Source organism: Pan paniscus, chromosome 13 (genome assembly GCF_029289425.2).
Source record: "Pan paniscus chromosome 13, NHGRI_mPanPan1-v2.0_pri, whole genome shotgun sequence".
Taxonomy (NCBI): domain Eukaryota; kingdom Metazoa; phylum Chordata; class Mammalia; order Primates; family Hominidae; genus Pan; species Pan paniscus.
Window position 1 is genome coordinate 93,705,709 of NC_073262.2, and position 20,010 is coordinate 93,725,718.

The window sequence follows — 20,010 nt, forward strand, 5'->3', positions numbered from 1 at the left end:
ACACATGCGTGTGTGTGTGTGTGTATGTGTGTGTGTGTGTTTGGCAGGAAGGCTTTCCAGAGCCTGAAGAATGCGTAAACATTATCCAGGTGCAGGGATATATGGGATGGGGTTGGAGAATTGAGAGGATGTGGCAGGGGAAACAGAGAGAACATGGGCCATCAAAGAAACTGAAAGTAGTTCAGTCAGTCTTGTGTGCATATGTTTTGGTGGATAAGAAGCTGTTGGGGAGGAGTGAAGAGAGATGAGTTGAAGACTAAGAGGGGACTAAATAATACGTGACTTTGGAAAGATCTGCTGCGAATTGTGGTCTTTATCCAAAGCTGGGATTCTTAACTAGTTTTTGTGACATGGACCTCTTTGGCAGTCTGATGAAACCTGTAAGTTTTTCAGAAAATAATGTTTTTAGTTGAATAAGATAAGATGCATAAGATTCAAAAGAAAACCAATTACATTGAAATACTGATATCGAGCCAACTTTGTGATATATTAAAACCAACTTTGTGATATAGTAATATAAATGATTCTTTTTTTTTCTTTTTTTTGAGACAGAGTCTCACTCTGTCACCCAGGCTGGAGTGAAGTGGCATGAGCACGGCTGGCTGCAGCCAAGACCTCCTGGGCGATCCTCTCACCTCAGCCTCCAGAGTAGCTGGGACCACAGGTGCATACCACCACACCTGGCTAATTTAAAAAAAAAATTATATATATATATTCATATATATATATATATATATATATTCTGAGTAGAGATGGGGTCTCCTTGTGTTTCCAGGACTGGTCTCAAACCCTGAGGCTCAAGTGATCCTCCCACCTCAGCCTCCTAAAGTGTTGGAATTACAGGCATGAGCCACTGCACCTAGCCATGCACTTATTTACTAATGGCATTAAATAATAGGATTTAGCAGTGGGTCCAATTAATGCAATTTCAAAATTGTGCTTAGCATAAACAATATTTTGAGATGACTTTAATAATTATAATATGATATAAATGTGGTATGGGTTATGGTTTGCTGCCCATATAATTGAAGGAAATTAACTGTAGTTAGAAGTTAGTGGAAGTAAAACTGTAACTTTTGCCATCTAAATTCATGAGCCCTTTGAATTCTGTCCATACACCCCAGACAAGAACTGCTAATGCAGAGCATCATGAGCCGTTCAAAAATTTTAAGTAGGGAGTGAAATTATCCAATTTAAGTAGAGCCCTCTGTCTACATATGAAGCTGCATGAAATTGTTTTTTATATTTACTGTAAGGAAAGAGAGAATGTCCTTCCCCATGTTTTTATGGCATCCTCTTTGTGAGTGCTCTTGTAGAAATCTTCTGTCTTATAGTGGTGGTTATACAACTATATGAGTTTGTCAGAATTCATAGGCTGACACACCCAAAAGGGTGAATTTTACTGTATGTAAATTATATGCCGATAAACCAGACTTTAAAAAGTGCATCAATAAAATCAATAAATGTTCCTGGTCAATTTGGAAAAAAAGATATCTTTACTCTGTGTCAGAAATTGGAGTGTGTGTGCACAGAGGCCAAATGCTAAGCATGGACTGTCTGTCTACAGCTAGAGCAGAATACTGGGATGGCTTGACCTTTAATTCTGTTTCTTTTACTGTGGAGAGTTGCATGGGCCTCCCAAACTGCATGAGGTAAAGAAAAATCCCTTGAATTTGCCAGAGGTATATTCATTCTTTATGATTCTTTGGTGGGGTGGGGTTCTTGCCACCTTAGATTTTGATGAAATTCATTGGCTAGTTGCCTTCTTTCAGCACTTATTACAGATGAAGGCGTTGATAATCAGAACAATTAGTTAAAGTGATTCTTTAAAATAAATTTGAAAAGTCATTAGCAAAATATGTATCTGTGATTGATCTGGGATGGGTGAAAGGAGAGGTGAAAATGTGATTAATATTTTGAAACTAAGTTTCAAATATTTTGAAATTAAGAAAACCATGTGCCTTCCCTACTCCTTCTTGCTTCCTCTCTCACCATGTGATCTCTGCATATCCCAGCTTCCCTTCCCCTTCCTCCGTAAGTGGAATCAGCCTAAGGCCTTCATCAGATGCAGGTACCAGTGCCATGCTTCTTGTAGAGCCTGCAGAACCATAAGCAAAATAAAGCTCTATTGTTTATAAGTTACCTAGCTTTGGGTATTCCTTTAGAGTAACACAACACAGACTAAGACAGAAAATTGGTACTGAGGACTGGGGGTTGCATTAAGGATACTTGCAAATGTGAAAGTGGCTTGAAACTGAATAACGGGCAGAGGTTTGGAAGAGTTTGGAGGACTCAGAGGAAGTTTGGAACTTCTTCTTTTTTTCTTTTTTTTCAGATGGAGTCTCGCTCTGTTGCCAGGCTGGAGTGCAGTGGCACGATTTTGGCTCACTGCAACCTCTGCCTCCTGGGTTCAAGTGATCCTCCTGCCTCAGACTCCCAAGACTGAGACTACAGCTGTGCACTACCACGCCTGGCTAATTTTTGTATTTTTTAGTAGAGACAGGGTTTCACCATGTTGGCCAGGATAGTCTCGATCTCCTGACCTCATGATGCACCCGTCTCGGCCTCCCAAAGTGCTGGGATTACAGGTGTGAGCCACCGTACCTGGTTGGAACTTCTTAGAGATTGATTTAGTGGTTGTGACCAAAATGCTGATAGAAATATAGACAATAAAGGTCATGCTGAGGAAGTCTCAGATGGAAATGAAGAACTTATTGAAAACTGGAGCAAAGGTCACCCTTGTTAAACAGTAGCAAAGAAGTTGGCTGCATTGTGTCTAGGCCCTATGGCTTTATAGAAGGCTGAACTTAAGAATGATGACCTAGGGTATCTGGCAGAAGAAATTGCTAAGCAACAAAGTACTCAAGAAGTGGTGTGGCTACTTTTAAAAGCCTATGCTAAATTATGGGAGCTAGGGAATGAATAGAAAGTGGAATTTATAATTAAAAGGGAAGCAAAGTGTAAAAATTTGGAAATTTCATAGCCTGGCCATGTGATAGAGAAGGAAAGAGCATTTGTAGGCAAGGAATCCAAGGGTTTGAGGAATCTGAGGGTGCTACAGAGCAACCATTGCTAAAGAGATTAGTGTGACTAAACCAGAGCCAAGTGTTACTAGTCAAGACGATGAGAAAAAGGCCCTGAAGGCATTTCAGAAACCTTTGAGGCTGACCCCTCCATCATAGGCCTAGAATCCTAGGATGACAGAATGGTTTGGGTAGAGGACAGGCCTAGAGACTGCTCCCCTGTGACCAGTCTGCTGCTTCCTGTATCCCCACCACTCCAGATGGCACAGCCATGGCTCACATGGCCTCAGTGGCCCCAGGTGTGAGTCATGTCACAGCTCTGGAGGGCATAAGCCATAAGCCTTGCTGGTGTCTACACAGTATTAAGTCTGCAGGTGCCCAGAATGCAAAAGTCATGGAGGCTTGGCAGCTTCCACTTAGATTTCAGAGGATGTATTGGAAAGCCTGGATGCCCAGGCAGAAGTCTGCTGCGGGAGCAGAGCCAACACAGAGTGTCCTCCCTGGGGTAATGCCTAGTGGAGCCATGGGATTGGGGCTGCTGCTGCAAGGACCCAAGAATTATAGTCATCAGCAGTGTGCAGCCTCAGCCTGGAAAAGCCATGGGCATTCAACTCCAACCTGTGAGAGCAGCCAGTGGCCTTGGGAGTAGGGCTGCTTGAGACTGTGGGAGTCCACTCCTCATACCAGTGTACCCAGGATGCAAGACATGCAGTCAAGGATTATTTTGGAGTTTTAAAATTTAACATCTGTCCTGCTGGGTTTTGGACTTGATGGGGACTGTTACTCCTTTTTTTTGGAATGATTTCTCCCTTTTGGGATGGGACTGTTTATCCAATACATGTACCACCATTGTATCTTGGAAGGAAACAACTTGTTTTTGATTTCACAGTTAATTCGCCTTGAGTCTCAGATGGGACTTTGGATTTTGAAGTTGATGCTGGAACAAGTTAAGACTTTTGGAGCTATTGAGAAGGGATGATTATATTTTGCAGCATGAAGAAGACATGAGTTTTGGGGGGCCAGGGGAGGAATGCTATGGTTTGGATGTTTGTCTCCCCAAATCACATGTTGAAATTTGATCCCAATGTTAGAGGTGAGACCTAGTGGCGGGTGTTTGAGTCAGAGGGTGGACTTATGAATAGATTAATACCCTCCTATGGTGCAGGGCATGAATAAAATTCTTACTCTGTTGGTTCTTTTAAGAGCTGGTTGTTATAAAGAGCCTAGCACCTCCCCACTCTCTCTCTTGCTTCGCTTCTTGCCATGTGATCTCTACATACACCGGCTTCCCTTTGCCTTCTGCCATGAGTAGAAGCAGCCTAAGGGCCTCACATGCAGATGCAGGTTCCATGCTTCTTGTGCACTCTGCAAAACCAAATAAATCTCTTTATGAATTACCCAGCCTCGGGTATTCCTTTATAGCAACACAAAATGAAATAAGACACCCCCACAAAAATGATTTTTGGAGTACAAGATTCACAATCTTGAGAAATAACTCTTAACTCTGGGGTCAATAATTTAGTTTTGATTTTCTGAATCTAAATAAAAATAGCCACTTATTGAACTTTTATAACGTGGCCATTGTCCATATTATGGAAAATGAACTACAGATGTCCTTCATTTTCTACCCCCAAATAACAATGATGACTGTGATCGCATAGAAAACCTTGGCAGTCTGCTACCAGGCTCTAAATTGACAAGTTTTTAAAACTTGTAGGAGTCCATTGTACTTTTGATAAATTCCAGGGAGCAAAGAGCTCCTGCAATCTATTTTGTCTAAATCCAATTGTTTAAGAGCACTTCCTGGTAGGAAATTACTTCTTTAAAGATAAAACTGTAATAGTCATGCTCCAGTTTAAATTATTTCATCCAATTCTGCTGCCAGTTGATACACATGTGTCAGACAAATTTTAGAAAACTGGGTTTTGTGGAGAGAAGTAGAGACTGGGAGGATGCACCTCCAGTTAGATGCACCCTTCCATCAAACAGATGCCTCCACCCTAAAAGCATTTAGGCGCTCACAAAGGAGTAAAGGAACTGGCCTTGGGGCAGGTGGAGAGTTTGTTCCATAGGAATAATCTAGGAGCCAGTTGGGCACATGTGGGTGTGATGAGATTGCTCAGATGGAATCTCTCTAAGGGAAAGGGCAGGTTATAGTAAAAGCTTTTTTTCCTTTGAACTCTTTTCCATCAAACATTAGCCTCTGCCTATTTGGTTTGCCTGGAGGACAGGAGGTGGGCAGAAGGAATGAAATAAGAGCCCTTCGGAGGGGGCTGCCATCTCTGACTCTGCAGTCAGGGCTCACCTTGAAACCTGGTTCTGGATTTTTCTGCAGCTGGCATGGCAGATGCCTCAGTAGCCTTACTTCCTCAACGGATTCAGCAGCATCCCCAGGGCTCAGCAGGCATAGAGAGCTCTCCAGGTCTTGAGCACTGGAGAGCTCCATGCTATTACTAAGGACAGCAGCTGGGCAATGGCACCACTAAACATCCAGTAGGGGTGAGGCAAGGACCAAAATAGACTTGCAATTCACATACATTACTATCCAGGAAACCAACTACCCTTCCTCTTTACTAGAGAAAATTGAAGGAATGGAACATCTCATCCTAAACCTCTTTCCCCAGTCTCAGGTTGGATTCTTAGGACCAGAGAGACTATTAGAGCTGGGAAAGATCATAGAACCCACATAGTCTTACCTCTTCTAGAGATGAAGAATGAGCAACCTATGAATAAAATCAGTTACCCAAGGCCAGAGTTGTTATTCTCCTAGTCCTCATTTCATCCTCCTAGTCCTCATGAGTTTTTTTTAATTATTATTTTTTTAACCCATGTGTCTGCTTACAATACCTGTAAAATCAGTGCAGTTTGCCCAAGATACCACCAGGAATGCCTCTGGATCCCTCCTCCTTTGGAACCAGCAGCTGTTGAACCCCATAGTTGGAATAACATTGACATGGCACTAAGGAGGCTTCATAATTCAACCCTGGATGCCCCGTGAATTTCTGCTAATGTCCCATCACGACTTTCCTCTTGGATCTACTGTGATCACCATGCCTGCTAGCGTTCATCATACTGATTGGCTGATTTGGCTTTTCCCTCACGCCTTCTTGCTGAGGTGTAGGTGTGACTTTATTATTCTTGACCTACCCTGAAACATTAACACTTACATCTTCTAGCTAAAATCGTAGTAACACCAGAGAGACAAAATCAGAAATAAACCAAACACAGGCAAGCGAGTCTTCTGTTAATATTGTTATTAACACTGGTTTCTTAAAGTTGTCTTATCTTGCAAGTTTATCTGAAGCTTTGGTTTCAAGCATTTCAGTCACAACACTCCCAATTGGGGAGTGCCACGGGAGTGTGAAGAGAGCTTCAGATGTCAAACATTTCCTAGAACGTGGTATTTACAAAGCTGAAGAAATAAAATGTGGTTATTGGGCAAAGAACAGTCTTTAAACTTTTTCATTTGCTTCCTTTCTTGGTGTGTCAGAGTTTATCCTGTCATTCAGCAGAATAAGGAGACTTCATCTAAAATTAAAAATGAAAATAATCTTTGAGGAAACTACTGGTTTTCAAATCAATCACTATTTCTTGTGCAAATAAACATCCTCTTTTCTATTAATTACTCCATAATTTTTCTATTACCCAGTTAAAATACTTAAACTAAGTATTTCCAAAAGTAATTGGGGTTGATCAGTCTGAAATAAAAGGTACCTTTCAAGGAGACAGAAAAGTGTTTTAAGAAAAAGGCCTGTTTATCCACCAAAAACATAATGAGGAAATGGGTGCAAAATGTAGCAAATGTTCAGTTAGACATAAATAACTTGACGATTTAAGGGAACTAACATTAGAATAAGCTATCAAAGGAAAGTGAATTTTTCATCTGTGGAGATCTTCAAGAGAAGGACTAAAAGCCAGCCAGATAAAAATTTTTTGAGGCTTAGGGTCTCTCCAAGTTTCTATTATATTATTCTGATGTATGTTCACTTTCATGTAAATTGGGGGTTTGAACCCATTGACAGTATTGATGGATAAGAGCAAATAGCATGCATCCCAAATAACATTATTGCATTAAAGATTATGACTCATTTCTCAAAAAGGAGAGCATTATTATGCCATTGACTGTTATTCATATATTATTGATGAGGCTCCGGGTTCTAGAAATGCAAGTCACAATCAAGAAAAATTGCAATTTGTGATGTTTGCACTGTTAAGATAGCAAACTGGGTTTACTAGATAGTAAGTAACTAGTAAACTAGATAGTATACTAGGTTTATAAATATTGACCAATAAATGCTGTTTGCTAAAGTAGAGAGTGGTGGGGAGTGAGGGGGCCCATGGTGCAAGTAGGGATAGTGTGCTTGAGTAGGGTATAGGAATATTTTGCCCTCTGGTGGTTTCTGGTGGAAACAACGTAAAGCAGTTTAAGTAAGTGAAGGTGTCTGCTTTCAATACCCATAATATCAGCAACACGCAGGACCATCCAGACACCTTTTGTGTTATGCTCATGAATTTGTTCCAATAAATGTGTTTTCTCCCTACCCAGGCAGTATTTCAGCCCCTTTGATTCACACACCACCTTTGCATCATTGGAAACACCTTTGACCAGCAATGGAAAATAAAGGGAACATACTGCAGTTTCAATTGTTGTGGGACTCAGGTTTTCTCTCAACACCGCATACACACTTGGAGACATGGGAAGAAGGTCTGATGGAGAATGTGGCTCCGTTGAATCACTTCGGCTTAAAGAGATAACAAGGTCAATATGGACAAGGATTAAAAAATAATAATAGCTCACGGTGACTTACTATGTCAGGAACTCATTTCTAGGGCTTCATCTATTTGTGACACTGAGTTATCTAATTCATCATTTCATATCAGAACACTCAACTTACTGTGGCATATATGGCATATAAAAGGGGAATTTTATAATTTTAGGCACAATAGATTGTGGTAAGTGTGCCCTGAAGGCTAGCTTTATGTATTAAAGGAAATGGGACATTGCACATTACAATGCTTTGTTCTCAGTTATGTGTACTCTGCTCTACCTTTAAATCTCCTATAGGAAAGCTTTTTATAAAAATATTTCACATGTGACTAACATTACTCACATTGTTGAGATGGGGATAAAAACAGAAGGAACATAACCTTTGTCACCCCTTTCTGTTGGTCTTGAAACTGGAAAACAAAAAGGCACAATGTTGGGGAAAAAAATGTCAATATTATCAATACAACTGGGAAAAAAAGAGTCTAGAAAAATATTAACAATGATAAGAGGAAGAGAGATAACGCAGTTGTTCGGTGATACACAAAAATGTTTTGTTAAATAGGGGACACAATCTTTTAGATAAGCATAAAATGTGCAAGAAGAGAAAAACAAATCTCTTGGCAGGCCTAATCTGACTTTACATATTAATGCCTCTAAACTGTGTGGGAAAAATTGAGAATCAACTCTATTACCTGTTTTCTACGTTTCATTTATGTTTGATTATAAGGACTGATTGAGTCATGTTTTGGGAGATAACCCAAACATAATAACCCAGTTCTTTTCATTAAAATTGACACCAATCAGAATCTTATGATTGCAAACGTTCTTGAAGTACAGACGTCACTGTTCCCAAAAGTATCATTGTACTGTAGTAACAGTCATGTGCAAACCTCACCTTGGAAAAATTCCCCAAACTTCTCTGGTATACCATGTTGAACTAGTATTTGTTCCAATTTTCCAACCCTAATTTGTTGCATTGATATTTGTTATTTCATTTTTATCAGTTGTTGAAAGTCACTGAAAAGCCACAGGTTTGTTTGATTTTATTTTCTTTTGTATTTTTGTTTATTTCAGAGGGCATGAAGTCAGGTGGCTGCAAGTCTGTAAGTGACAACTGTAGGATATTCTACATGATGGTGCCCAAAGATTTAGTGCTATAGATGAAGATTTTTATGGATTGTATACACTTTCGTTAAAGAAACAGAATGGTGAACGTACCTTAAAATTGCATAGTAATTTAACAAATTTTCTTTTATGTATTCAACAAATATTTACTGAATGCCTGTTTTAGCCAGACATTGCTCTAGGTCCTAGGATACAACCAGGAAAGGTAGGCTGGGAGTGTGAGGGAGGGAGAGGATGAAGCAGAGATCCACAGGTCCCCTCCCTGGCAAATGAACAAATACCCTGAGTTGTAAGACTACAGTAAGGTTAAAAATATAAAACTTATAAACCCTGGGGTTCCTTTGCAATATACAGACTTGTTTTACTATTAAAAGCTTCTCATCATTACCCCCTCTTTCTTTTCCTTTCCCTCAGTCATAGACATGAAGCCTGCACCACTTCTGTCTTACAAAGGAGAAAACTGAAGCTCTCCAAGTGGCTATGAGAGGCCCCCATGGCCATGGTGAAGTTTAGTTACAGCTGCTTACTCTGCTAGTGTTAGAAAGCCCAGCGGTCCCTTTTCAGGAACTGCTGACATACCGCTTCATTTCTAAGGCTTTGACCTCCACATGCCCTTAGATCTTACAGAAATCAGAGTAAACAAGAAGGGGAACTTCATTTACTTTGCTCCAATATGAGGTTATTTTCCAAAATCTTAAGGAAAAAACAAAAACAAAAACAAACAGAAAAACCTAACCTTCGCAAGGCTGAGAGCTGTAGTGTTTACCGAAGGCTTTGTCTTTGGGAATGTCAGGATATAGATACTTCAGAGGGTTTTCAGGAATGTTTTCAGCCATAATAACTTTGTAGTCTCGCAGGATGTCAGCGAATGGCAGAGCAGACAACCGGCCTTTATTGTAGGGTTCTACAGAGTGGAATCTCACTTCCCCTTGAAAAACAGAAATTGGAGAAATATACAGGTTCCTGTACACATTCCTTGTGACCATTTCTTCCCTGCCCACATTATCTTCATGCCACTGGAGTGACTTGTCAGTTCATGTCACTTCAATGTCAGACCTTCTGCTGTCTGGACAGTATAGATTGTGCATACGATAGACTTTTTGGAATTCATAGGTACCCTGTTCTGAGACAACTGCAACTACTAATATTCAAGCCCACTGAATACATCACAAACAGATCAACACACCATACACTTCCAAAAACTGAAATCCCAGTAACCAAATTTAAGAAAACTAATTTCACATGAATAAACATTAGTGAGTATATACCACTTTCAGAATGGTCCACCCAGGTGAAAGTTATTCCTCCGAGATGGCTTTCACTGAATCTTAATAAAAAGGTGCCAGGCATTTTATCCTTTAGCAACAGCCGTTCCTTCTCTTTGCTAACAAAGCCCATGACATACCTAAAAATAGAACATGCATTATTTCATCTGATCATTATTGGATTTTCACTTATTGCATTTACAAAGACCTACAGTTTGTTTTGGGTGTAATCAAAAGTCATTCTTACCTGAAATACTCGTATATAGATTAATATACATAGTGCTACTCCACAAAGAATAAGAAATTGCAACTATTTTTTTCTGTGGTACTAAACATGCTTAAGAGAAAAAGAAAGAAGAAAACCAATAACAACAGAAAAAAAGAACATAATTAACTCATATGAAAAATATAGCCTATAACTTACCCATCAATCCAAAGGGGAAGAATGTGTTTCTTAATTAGATCCAATATTGCTTCAAGCCATGTCCAAAAGGTAAATGATTTACCAGGTAAATGTTCCTACAGGAATAGACAAGCACATTAAGACGATGATTATTTAAGTAATAATGTTGATATAATAATTTAAGTTCAATTTTTCACCAAAATATTATCTTTAAACTGGACAACACCTTAATTTCTTTAAAAAATATTCTTGGCCTGGTGTGGTGGCTCACGCCTGTAATCCCAGCACTTTGGGAGGCCAAGGCGGGCAGATTATGAGGTCAGGAGATTGAGACCATCCTGACTAACATGGTGAAACCCCATCTCTACTAAAAATATGAAAAAATTAGCCGGGCGTGGTGGTGGGTGCCTGTAGTCCCAGCTAATCAGGAGGCTGAGGCAGGAGAATGGCATGAACCCGGGAGGCAGAGCTTGCAGTGAGCCGAGATTGCGCCACTGCACTCCAGCCTGGGTAACAGAGCAAGACTCTATCTCAAAAAAAAAAAAAAATTATTATCTGGGAAATTCTCAAAACCCCACATAGTAATAGACTTAGAAAGGAACATTGTATTAAAAAAATGTATCTAAATGATGTTTCCCCGACCGTTTGTACCTTGCAGAACTTGGCCCAGGTGAGGTGACCATCACTGTAGCTAGATTGGACTGAAATGAAAGAAAAGAATGAAATTTTTCACTGGACAATGAGATGCTTCGATTTTGTGCTCAATTTAGATATTTTGCCTCTTCCCTTTCAAGCATTTCTTAAGCACTTGATATGGGTTTGCAATGTACTGAGTGCTAGGTACAGTACAAATACAAGACATCATCCTTGTTCCTAAGAAATTTATTATCTAGAAAATAAGCTTTTTGGTGGAGGAGCTAACAATGGCTTTAGAAAGCAGGTGGGTATCTAGGATATGTATGGGTAGAATATAAATTGTCAGAGGAGATGAAGGAGGCCACTCCAGAGAGCAAGAGTAATATAGGACGAAGTATGATGGACATGGAGAAGGCTCATGTTGGAGACAGGAAGAGCTGCCTAATGTTGGTAAATGAACATTATAAAACAAATTTGTGTAAGTTAGGTATAGCTAGATTACCAGGAATGTTGCCTATTAAGATGGAAAGAATGGACTAGAAATCTATTAGATAGTAGCCATTGGCTGTTTTGATCCACAGCAGTGAAAGGATGCAAGAGTTTCCATCTAAATTTTTAAGGACATTATACTCATAAGAATAATTTGATAAAGGTCTGAAAGGATATGGTTTCTATCTATACTACATGTTTAAAAGCTTTAGTCACTCTAACAAATGTTTATTGAATGCTATTGCTGCTTATGAATTAAATAAGGATCAAAACATGTATTTCCATTAGGTAAATTTTGTGATATTTTCCAAAGTCCTAATGTATTTAGGTACCTATTGATCCAAGAGTAGATGCAAGTGGCAAGCATCCCAGCACCATGTGAGTCAAGCTTAAATCACACATGATTCTACTTCTGCACAAATGGATCTCTGGCCCTAATTTAACTAGAAATGCATATAGATCTAATTTTAACTCTTTTTTTGGTGTTAAATATGTTAAACCCCGACTTGTCAAAATACAGATCTCTTAGAGACTTTTTAGAAAATGTTTGGATTATAGTTGGCACATGTAGTACCAGTGACTCTATTTTGCAAACTTTAGAAATCTCAGTCAAAGCTGAAACTTTCTTGGTATGCAGAATTAAGTATTGCCCAGGTGGTTTAAAACTTCTATTACATTTCCTAGACCTAGTGAAGAAATCAGTCATTTTCCAGTTGGTTAATGTCAATTGAGACGTTCATATGAATGATCATATGAGGCACCATTAAGGGTTCACCTCATATTTAGTGGAAATATACCCTGGAGACTGGGGTGGGGAATAGACAAGGAGGGGCTTTAGACCTGGACAGGTCTGGCCTGCGGCTTGGTGCTGCTGTGTACTAGCCATGCAGCCGTGGCAAGTCACTTGACTTCTGCACTCCAATCCAGTCATTTATAAAATTGGTAGAATAAGCTGAGCTTTGCAGGACTTTCCTGAGAATTAAAAATAATATAACACTTAGTTCTGTGCCTGGCAATATAGTAGGCATTGAATAAATTATGATTATCATCTTTATTATTAGTAGTAGTAATAGCGTCCTGGTTATTTAAAATGCCTGAGGGCCAAAAACAGAGGCAAATCCTCTCTATCTACCAGCTCTCACCTGTAAGCTTCTCTGCCAGCATATGGAGTTGATCTGAGTTAAGACCACGACCAACGTACGATGAAAACTGCCAGCTCATCACCTCCAGTAGTTGACTCAATGTGGCAGGTGGAGGATTATTAAAGAAAACCAAGTTCTGAAATAGAGTCAAGATGATAATTTGTTAATTATCTTACAGCGGGTAGCTAGTGAGGTGTGAGCAGGGCAAGAGAGGTCTCCCCCTCTCCCCACACACATACTAGGAGTGTTGGGTGACCATTAGGTGATAGTCAGGCAGTTAACTGTTTCTCTAAAGTCATAATTGGTCACAGCTGGTGCCAAGGAACAAGCGTGTCCTAATAGAAAACACCTAAAACTGTTCAGCAGCTTCCCAGTATGATCTCAGGAGTGGGGAGAAGTAACAAGACCTCTGAAGAATGCCAACCCCAAATCAAGAGGTCAAGCTGCACACTTGGCTTCTCAAGTTGCCCGCTTGGCCCTCTTCCAAGTTGTACTTTCCTTTCCTTCCTTTTCTGACTGTTCTAAAGCTTTTTAATAAACTTTCACTCCTGCTCTGAAGCTTGCCTTGGTCACTCCTTCTGTCCTATACTCCTCAGTTGAATTCTTTCTTCTGAGGAGGCAAGAATTGAGGTTGCTGCAGATCCATACATATTCGCCACCAGTAACAATTACGCTTATGACACTGTAATTCAATATATAGGATTCCTAATTTAAAGTCTTTTGGCCAACCTAAGTAAACATAAAATATCATCTCATCTCTGTTGTTCTTAAGACTGATGTGGTCTTTTCCTAAAAGTCTCCTTGTTCTTTGAGTATAATATAATCAGGGCTCCATCTTTCTTCAGAAGCATCGCTTGACATCTCTTTAACTTTTCCGTATCAGTCTACTCATGCAAGTACTTAACATTGTCCAAAAAGTAATTTGACAGATACTCTTTTCTAAAACAATATTCATCCTAAACAAAACTTATATCATATTATTTAATTGGTTTATCGTGGGGTTGGCATAAGTTTTACCTTGACCAGACCAATCATCCCAAAGTGCTAGAAATGGTAAAGTCCCAGGCTAGGGAAGGTGACCCTACAATATTATGATTAACCTCAAATACCTATTTTATGGACACCATAGTAGTCTTTTCTTATTTGCTCTACATAATTAAAAAAAAACAAAAACAGAGAAATGATCTCGCTCTGTTGCTCAAGCTGGACTTGAACTCCTGGGTTCAAGAAACTCTCTTGCCTCAACCTCTCAAGTAGCTGAAACTACAGGTGTGTACCATTGTTCCCAGCTAAATAAGAGAATATTCTGTGTGATCAACTACAAACGAGATTGTGCCAGAAACCAGGTCAATAGTGAAACATAAGACTCTGTCCCAGATTACTGGAAAACAGATGTGTGAAACTCAAGAAACATGTTTCAAGAAGAGGAAAGGAAGAATTCAGAAATCCAGTGCGGTGCCTGGAAAAGGCCGTTGTGAACAAGAGCTAAATTGGGCTTAGATTAATCAAGAAAAAGAACCAATTCAAGAGATTTCAGAAGGTGGGAATGAAAGAGGACACAGCATCCAACAAGGAATGGGCAATAGGAAGAGGAGGAATGAAGAGAAAGAATTTCTAGGGAGATGGTTTTTTGTGAACCTGAGAATGGTGCCTGGAAAAGACCAGAAAGCACAGAATACAATCAAGGCCTAAGGGCTTAGGTTTCAAAGCAGGATAGAATTAAGAGGAGAAACCAGGATTAGTTGTTTAGACTGGTTCTGTAACTAGGCTGTGAATCTGTGTTTTAGGAGCTGTATATTATCTATAGCTCTAGATTCTCATCCTAGAGCCATGTAAATTTGGGATGATGGGTGTGATGACTTTGGTGCCTTTCTTACAGAAGGAGGTTGCTGAAGAAAGCTAAGTGCAGCACTGCTCTGTGAGGCTGGAGGACAGAGAAGTATCCCATCACTCCTTCTACTCCCTGGAGTTGGAAGAAAGCTGAACATGTGTAGATCTAATGGGGATCAGCATTTAATCTCAGGGGCATTGGCTGTCCTTCGCCTTAAAGATCAGGCGATTTCTCTGGTAAGTTCTGCTCTTTTTGGGGCACCCTGCACAGTCTTCCTCTCTGCAATTAATTTGTCTCAGATGCTAGGGCACTTGAGGAGGAGAAGGAGTAGGCCTGAGTCATTTTCCTCGTTGTTTCCTTCTTAGAACATTGAATCAAAGGGAAAGAACACTAACAGCTGATTCATTATGATCTTGTTCTTACTACTGGGATCTAAAGTAGAAGAATTCTTCCCTTTGGAGGGAACATTTGCTCTGAATTAAGAAGAAATGTTGTTATTTACATCTGACCTATTTTCTCTAGACCTTAGTGGTTTCCAGGACAACACACTGAGGTTTTGAAGGAGGGGTGCAAGGGGAAGTGCTGACTCATATTTTTTGCCACTCCCTTCCCTGGTTGTCTTATAAGAAGAGCATCTATTCACTGCTTGCTTTGTGACTTGAGGCCAATTTTGGGTCAGTGTCACAACGACCAGATAGCATTAAAACCCAGCTTGAGCCTAGGATGGATGAAATCTGTAATCCACTTGAAAATGTGCACTGTCAGAATACGATTAGGCAAGATTGATGAATATTCTACTTACTTACTTGGAAACCAATTCTCTACCTTTGTAAAAGAGACTGCATGGACAAGGTGGGACCAGAGCAGCTGGGGAGGTAAGAAGTTTCCTTCAGCTTAGTTAACAGAGTCATAGGATGGCCCTGGAACTCTCTGGTACGCACATAGTTGGGAGCTGAGCAGACCCTCAGAAATAACAAATCCCTGTTACTTTTGCTAGCAGAACTCTCTCAGGGTCCACATATATCAGAACATACTACTTTAAATATGACATGAGAGGAAACATACAACTAGAAATACTAGAAATAAAGCAACTCTCACCCCACACCCCACTGGCACACACATGTTTTGATGCAGATGTGTTTGTTGGCAATAAAACAAATCGAATAGCATTAAAGAAGTTGAGGTAGAAATAGAGTCTACCTGGGAATCGTTGGTTGACACGTTGTACCAAATGATGGATGCCCAAGCATTAGGTAACTGACTGACATTGGAAATCATCACCACAGGCAATGAGCTGGTCTGGTTTGGGGGGAAAAAAGCGTAGTTATTACAGGTAGTCCCACCTTACATTGATCTTATGCTTGACCCTCGCCTCTAAAGGGCCAATCTCAAGCCAGCCCCACACCTCCAGTCCTGATGTCCATGGTGCCCTGGTCACTGAAATGACTTGTGAAGGCCATGGAACTTTCTGAGCATGCATGAGTAAGGGCACAGAGAGGAAAGAGCAGGAATCCTTTCAGAGTGCTCAGTCAGGCAGCTTCCCAGTATCTCCCCTGACATCACGGACACATTTATACTTTTTAAATGTCACCCACTGTCTCAAGTGCAACGTATTAGAGAGTCTATTGAATTAGCAACAATCTTCTCTATAAGTTAAATAAAAGAATCTATTTTAAGTTTATCTCTGGAATGAATCGGTACCTTCAAATTATGACCTAACACCTAATTAACATAAACACTGGAAGTGGGAGGTTTCTATTGTAAAAATAGGAGAGATAAGCTATGGGAGATAGAGCCGTCTGTGCTATTGTTACAGAACTAACTCAATTTAGTACTCTTGGTTCTGTGGTTTTCTACTTTATGAGATAAACAGGCTTTTACAAATTAGCTTGGGAAACTAATCAACTTACAGTACTCTTTTCCCAATAACAGACATCAGATTCCTGTAGATGGTAAAATACCCATTTGAGGAACTTTAACAACTCATAAAAACAGAGGTTTAGGGAAAGGAGGTGAGGAAGGAATCTATGAAAGCTTTTGCAAACGTATTACCATCATTAAGATAAAAGAGCAAAGGCAGAATTCTAAAACAATATACTCCACAATAGGATCATATTCAGGGTGTGTGAGATTGTGTTTGTTCATTCATGCACTGATTCATTCATGGTGTCCTGCCTTCAAGGAGTGCATAGTCAATTCATGTTCAATTTAATTCCAAAAGTTTCTTTATTCTTTCTTTGAGTTTAGTGGTGATTGTTTTATGAGGATCAAAGCAACATACTGTGATGTTCCTATTATTTGTCTTTGCTCATTATGTTAGATAAATCTTCCTTCTGTGAGTTTTTATGTAAAGTTAAATTTTTGAAAATATATTACTACAAAAAAAAGAAAATATATCACTACACGACATAAGTTCAAGGATACTTATTTCTCTTTAGGCTTTCCACTGAGTGTTCATGACTCAGGAAATCCCAGAAAACAAACAAACAAGAACTTGAGCAACAAATTATTTAATGTATATAAAGTTCATAATACTCTTGAGCTTTTTATTTTATTTTATTTTTTATTTATTTTTTTGAGACTAGGTCTCACTCTGTCACCCAGGCTGGAGTGCAGTGGCATGATCAGCACTCACTGCAGCCTCCACCTCCTGGGCTCAATCAATCCTCCTGCTTCTGCCTCCTGAGTAGCTGGGACTACAGGCACATGCCACCACACCCAGCAAATTTTTGTATTTTTAGTAGAGATGGGGGTTTTCACCCTGTTGCCCAGGCTGGTCTCAAATTCCGGGGCTCAAGCAATCCACCCACCTTGGCCTACCAAAGTGCTGGGATTACAGATGTGAGCCACTGCACCCAGCTACCCACAAGCTTTTATCATATATATTTAACCAAAATATTATGTTAACTAGTGAATATTTGACATATTGACTTTCTAAATTAAAACAAAATAATGAATATGGAATGTACTAAAACCTAGAAAAGACCGAGCTTACATCTATTAATGCTGACCAATTCTTGCAAATGCCATTAGTAAATAGTGTATGTTCTTGAAACACCTACCTCCAAATCTATGGTCAGGCCATAGAGGCAGATCTGTGTTTCAAATGTTATGGAATGAAGTTCTTCAGTCACCATGTGACAGCCCTAAGGAAGAGAGAAATAAATTGTTACCTCACAAATGCATACTCACTATCTAATAGAAGACTTGTTTCTATATAAATTAATATATTTATTAATAAATTAATAAAGTAAATACCCCCAAACAGTCTCTATTATTGAACATTCCCTCTTATTGTTTTAAAAGTTATATACAGTTTGGAAAATCTTCATTTCCCCAAACAGAATGATTTTAAGTCTTCAAAACAAGATAATTTCTGGCTTTAAAAATTCTGGCATAGTTTTTTTTCAGTTGAAATTTAGACAAGTTTTTCCTTATTTTAATGTTTGAAAATTGGTCCTTTTGATTTACCAAATGTTAATAAAAGCAATCCATATATGCATAGGTATACAGATACAAGTCTTAGTGTCACAATGAATCTGTTCAAAAAGAATGCAAGACCTCCTTCTGGTTTAACATGGTAGGCGGAGTACATGTATTTTCCTCTGTTCCCTCCAGACACTCCAATAAGGTAATAGCTGGAGTTTTATTCACTTTCCAATAAAGTAAAACTGTAATCTAGATCCCTGAGTGATAGGTAGGGGAGTGTAGAGTGAGGGTAGAAGAAAGAACCCAGAGGTTGAAAGCACTGAGCTCCCTGAGGCTGCAGAAAAGAAGACTGCAGACCAGGATGTGCTGTAAGAGCCCCAGCTCAGGCAGTGAGGTCTCCACCCCTCCAGACCTGGGCACAGGAGGGAGGTTTGGTCTTTGGAGTGGATGAGTCAGAGGAATTACAGAGGCTGTCTACATTCTGGGAACAAGGTCAAGCTGCAGTCAGGGGTTAGGTGCTGTGTGTGCTAAAGAGTGGAAGGTCCTGTTAAAGTTTACGGTTAAGCCCATGCTTGCCCCTTCTCCGACATCTAGAGCCAGGCTTAAAAGCTCCTGGAAAGGTATCTGGGAAGTTTGCCAGACCAAGGGAGGTAACATACAGCTACTGCCTTCTATACCCAACACCGTCCTCCAACAACCCTTTGAAACAGCCAGATTCTAATAATTACTCTAAGTCTACAGTTTTCAACATGCACATAGAATTTTCAGGCTGTTTTTTAATGCCCTTCTCTTAATTATTAACAGCAAGCTAATGATCATCAGGCATTTGACAAAGACTTTCACATGAAATAAGAATGCAAAAACAAAAAACTCAGAGGAAAAGCAAAAAGTAAAAATAAATAAATAAATAAAAGAATAAAAAAACAGTGAAAAAAGTCTACTGTATTCAGCTCAGTTTATTCAATAAATATATGGCATGTTGAAGGCGCAGATCAACCATTTGTAATGGGAAGATAGTGCTTAGATACTGATTTGAACAAACCAACTGTCAAATGGCCTTTTTTGAGACAATGGAGGAATTTGAACAAAAAATAGGATTTTATTAAGGAAGCATTTTAAAAAAATTATTATTTTGGTTTTTGCGATAAGGGTATTGTGGTTAGGTTTAAACATTTCTTATATTCTAAAGATACCTGCTGAAGTATCTATATTATACTGTACTATCTAGAATTTGAGAACTCCAGGAAAAATGTATGTATAGGTGAAAAATAGGTTAAATAAGATAGGCAAAATATTAATCATTGTTGAAGTTAGGTGATGCTTAAATTCATTCATTGTATTCTCTTTTTTTTTTTTCTTTTTTGAGACGCAGTTTTGCTCTTGTTGCCCAGGCTGGAGTGCAGTGGCACGATCTCGGCTCACTGCAACCTCCGCCTCCTGGGTCCAAGTGATTCTCCTGCCTCAGCCTTCTGAGTAGCTGGGATTACAGGCATGTGCCACCATGCCTGGCTACTTTTGTATTTTTAGTAGAGATGGGGTTTCTCCATGTTGGTCAAGCTGGGCTCGAACTCCCGACCTCAGGTGATCCACCCGCCTTGGCCTCCCAAAGTGCTGGGATTACAGGCGTGAGCCACTGAGCCCGGCTGTATTCTCTATTTCTGTATATATTTGAAAATGCACATTAAAACACTTTTTAAAAACTATATAAAACAAAGATTACATCAGTGTAATAAGAATAGAATATTATTGTAAGAAACATTCTGAAAATAATAAAGAACCACTTAAAATATAATAAGAGAAACAGACAAGTCAGTAAAAAGATTGGAAATAAAGTAGAGGAAATTTCCCAGAATGTAAAACAAACAAAAAAATCCCACAAAGATATCAAAAATAGAATAG

At 39.4% G+C, this 20,010-nt stretch overlaps 1 protein-coding gene across 8 annotated transcripts in view; it reads right to left on the reverse strand.

The window, feature by feature from the left end:
- Positions 1-6,260: 6,260 nt before the first annotated feature.
- The window catches only part of STAT4 (signal transducer and activator of transcription 4), a 218,659-nt gene continuing 204,909 nt past the window's right edge, over positions 6,261-20,010 (reverse strand). For all 8 annotated transcript variants that reach the window (XM_055108904.2, XM_063595505.1, XM_063595504.1 and 5 more), the window contains 10 exons: positions 17,745-17,828; positions 15,883-15,981; positions 12,852-12,987; positions 11,236-11,285; positions 10,606-10,700; positions 10,185-10,321; positions 9,653-9,844; positions 8,135-8,201; positions 7,657-7,765; positions 6,261-6,551 (listed from right to left, as the gene is read on the reverse strand). In XM_055108904.2, coding sequence (XP_054964879.1) covers positions 6,525-6,551; positions 7,657-7,765; positions 8,135-8,201; positions 9,653-9,844; positions 10,185-10,321; positions 10,606-10,700; positions 11,236-11,285; positions 12,852-12,987; positions 15,883-15,981; positions 17,745-17,828 — 996 coding nt within the window. In that variant the 3' untranslated portion in view covers positions 6,261-6,524. The remainder of the gene's footprint in view (positions 6,552-7,656; positions 7,766-8,134; positions 8,202-9,652; positions 9,845-10,184; positions 10,322-10,605; positions 10,701-11,235; positions 11,286-12,851; positions 12,988-15,882; positions 15,982-17,744; positions 17,829-20,010) is intronic.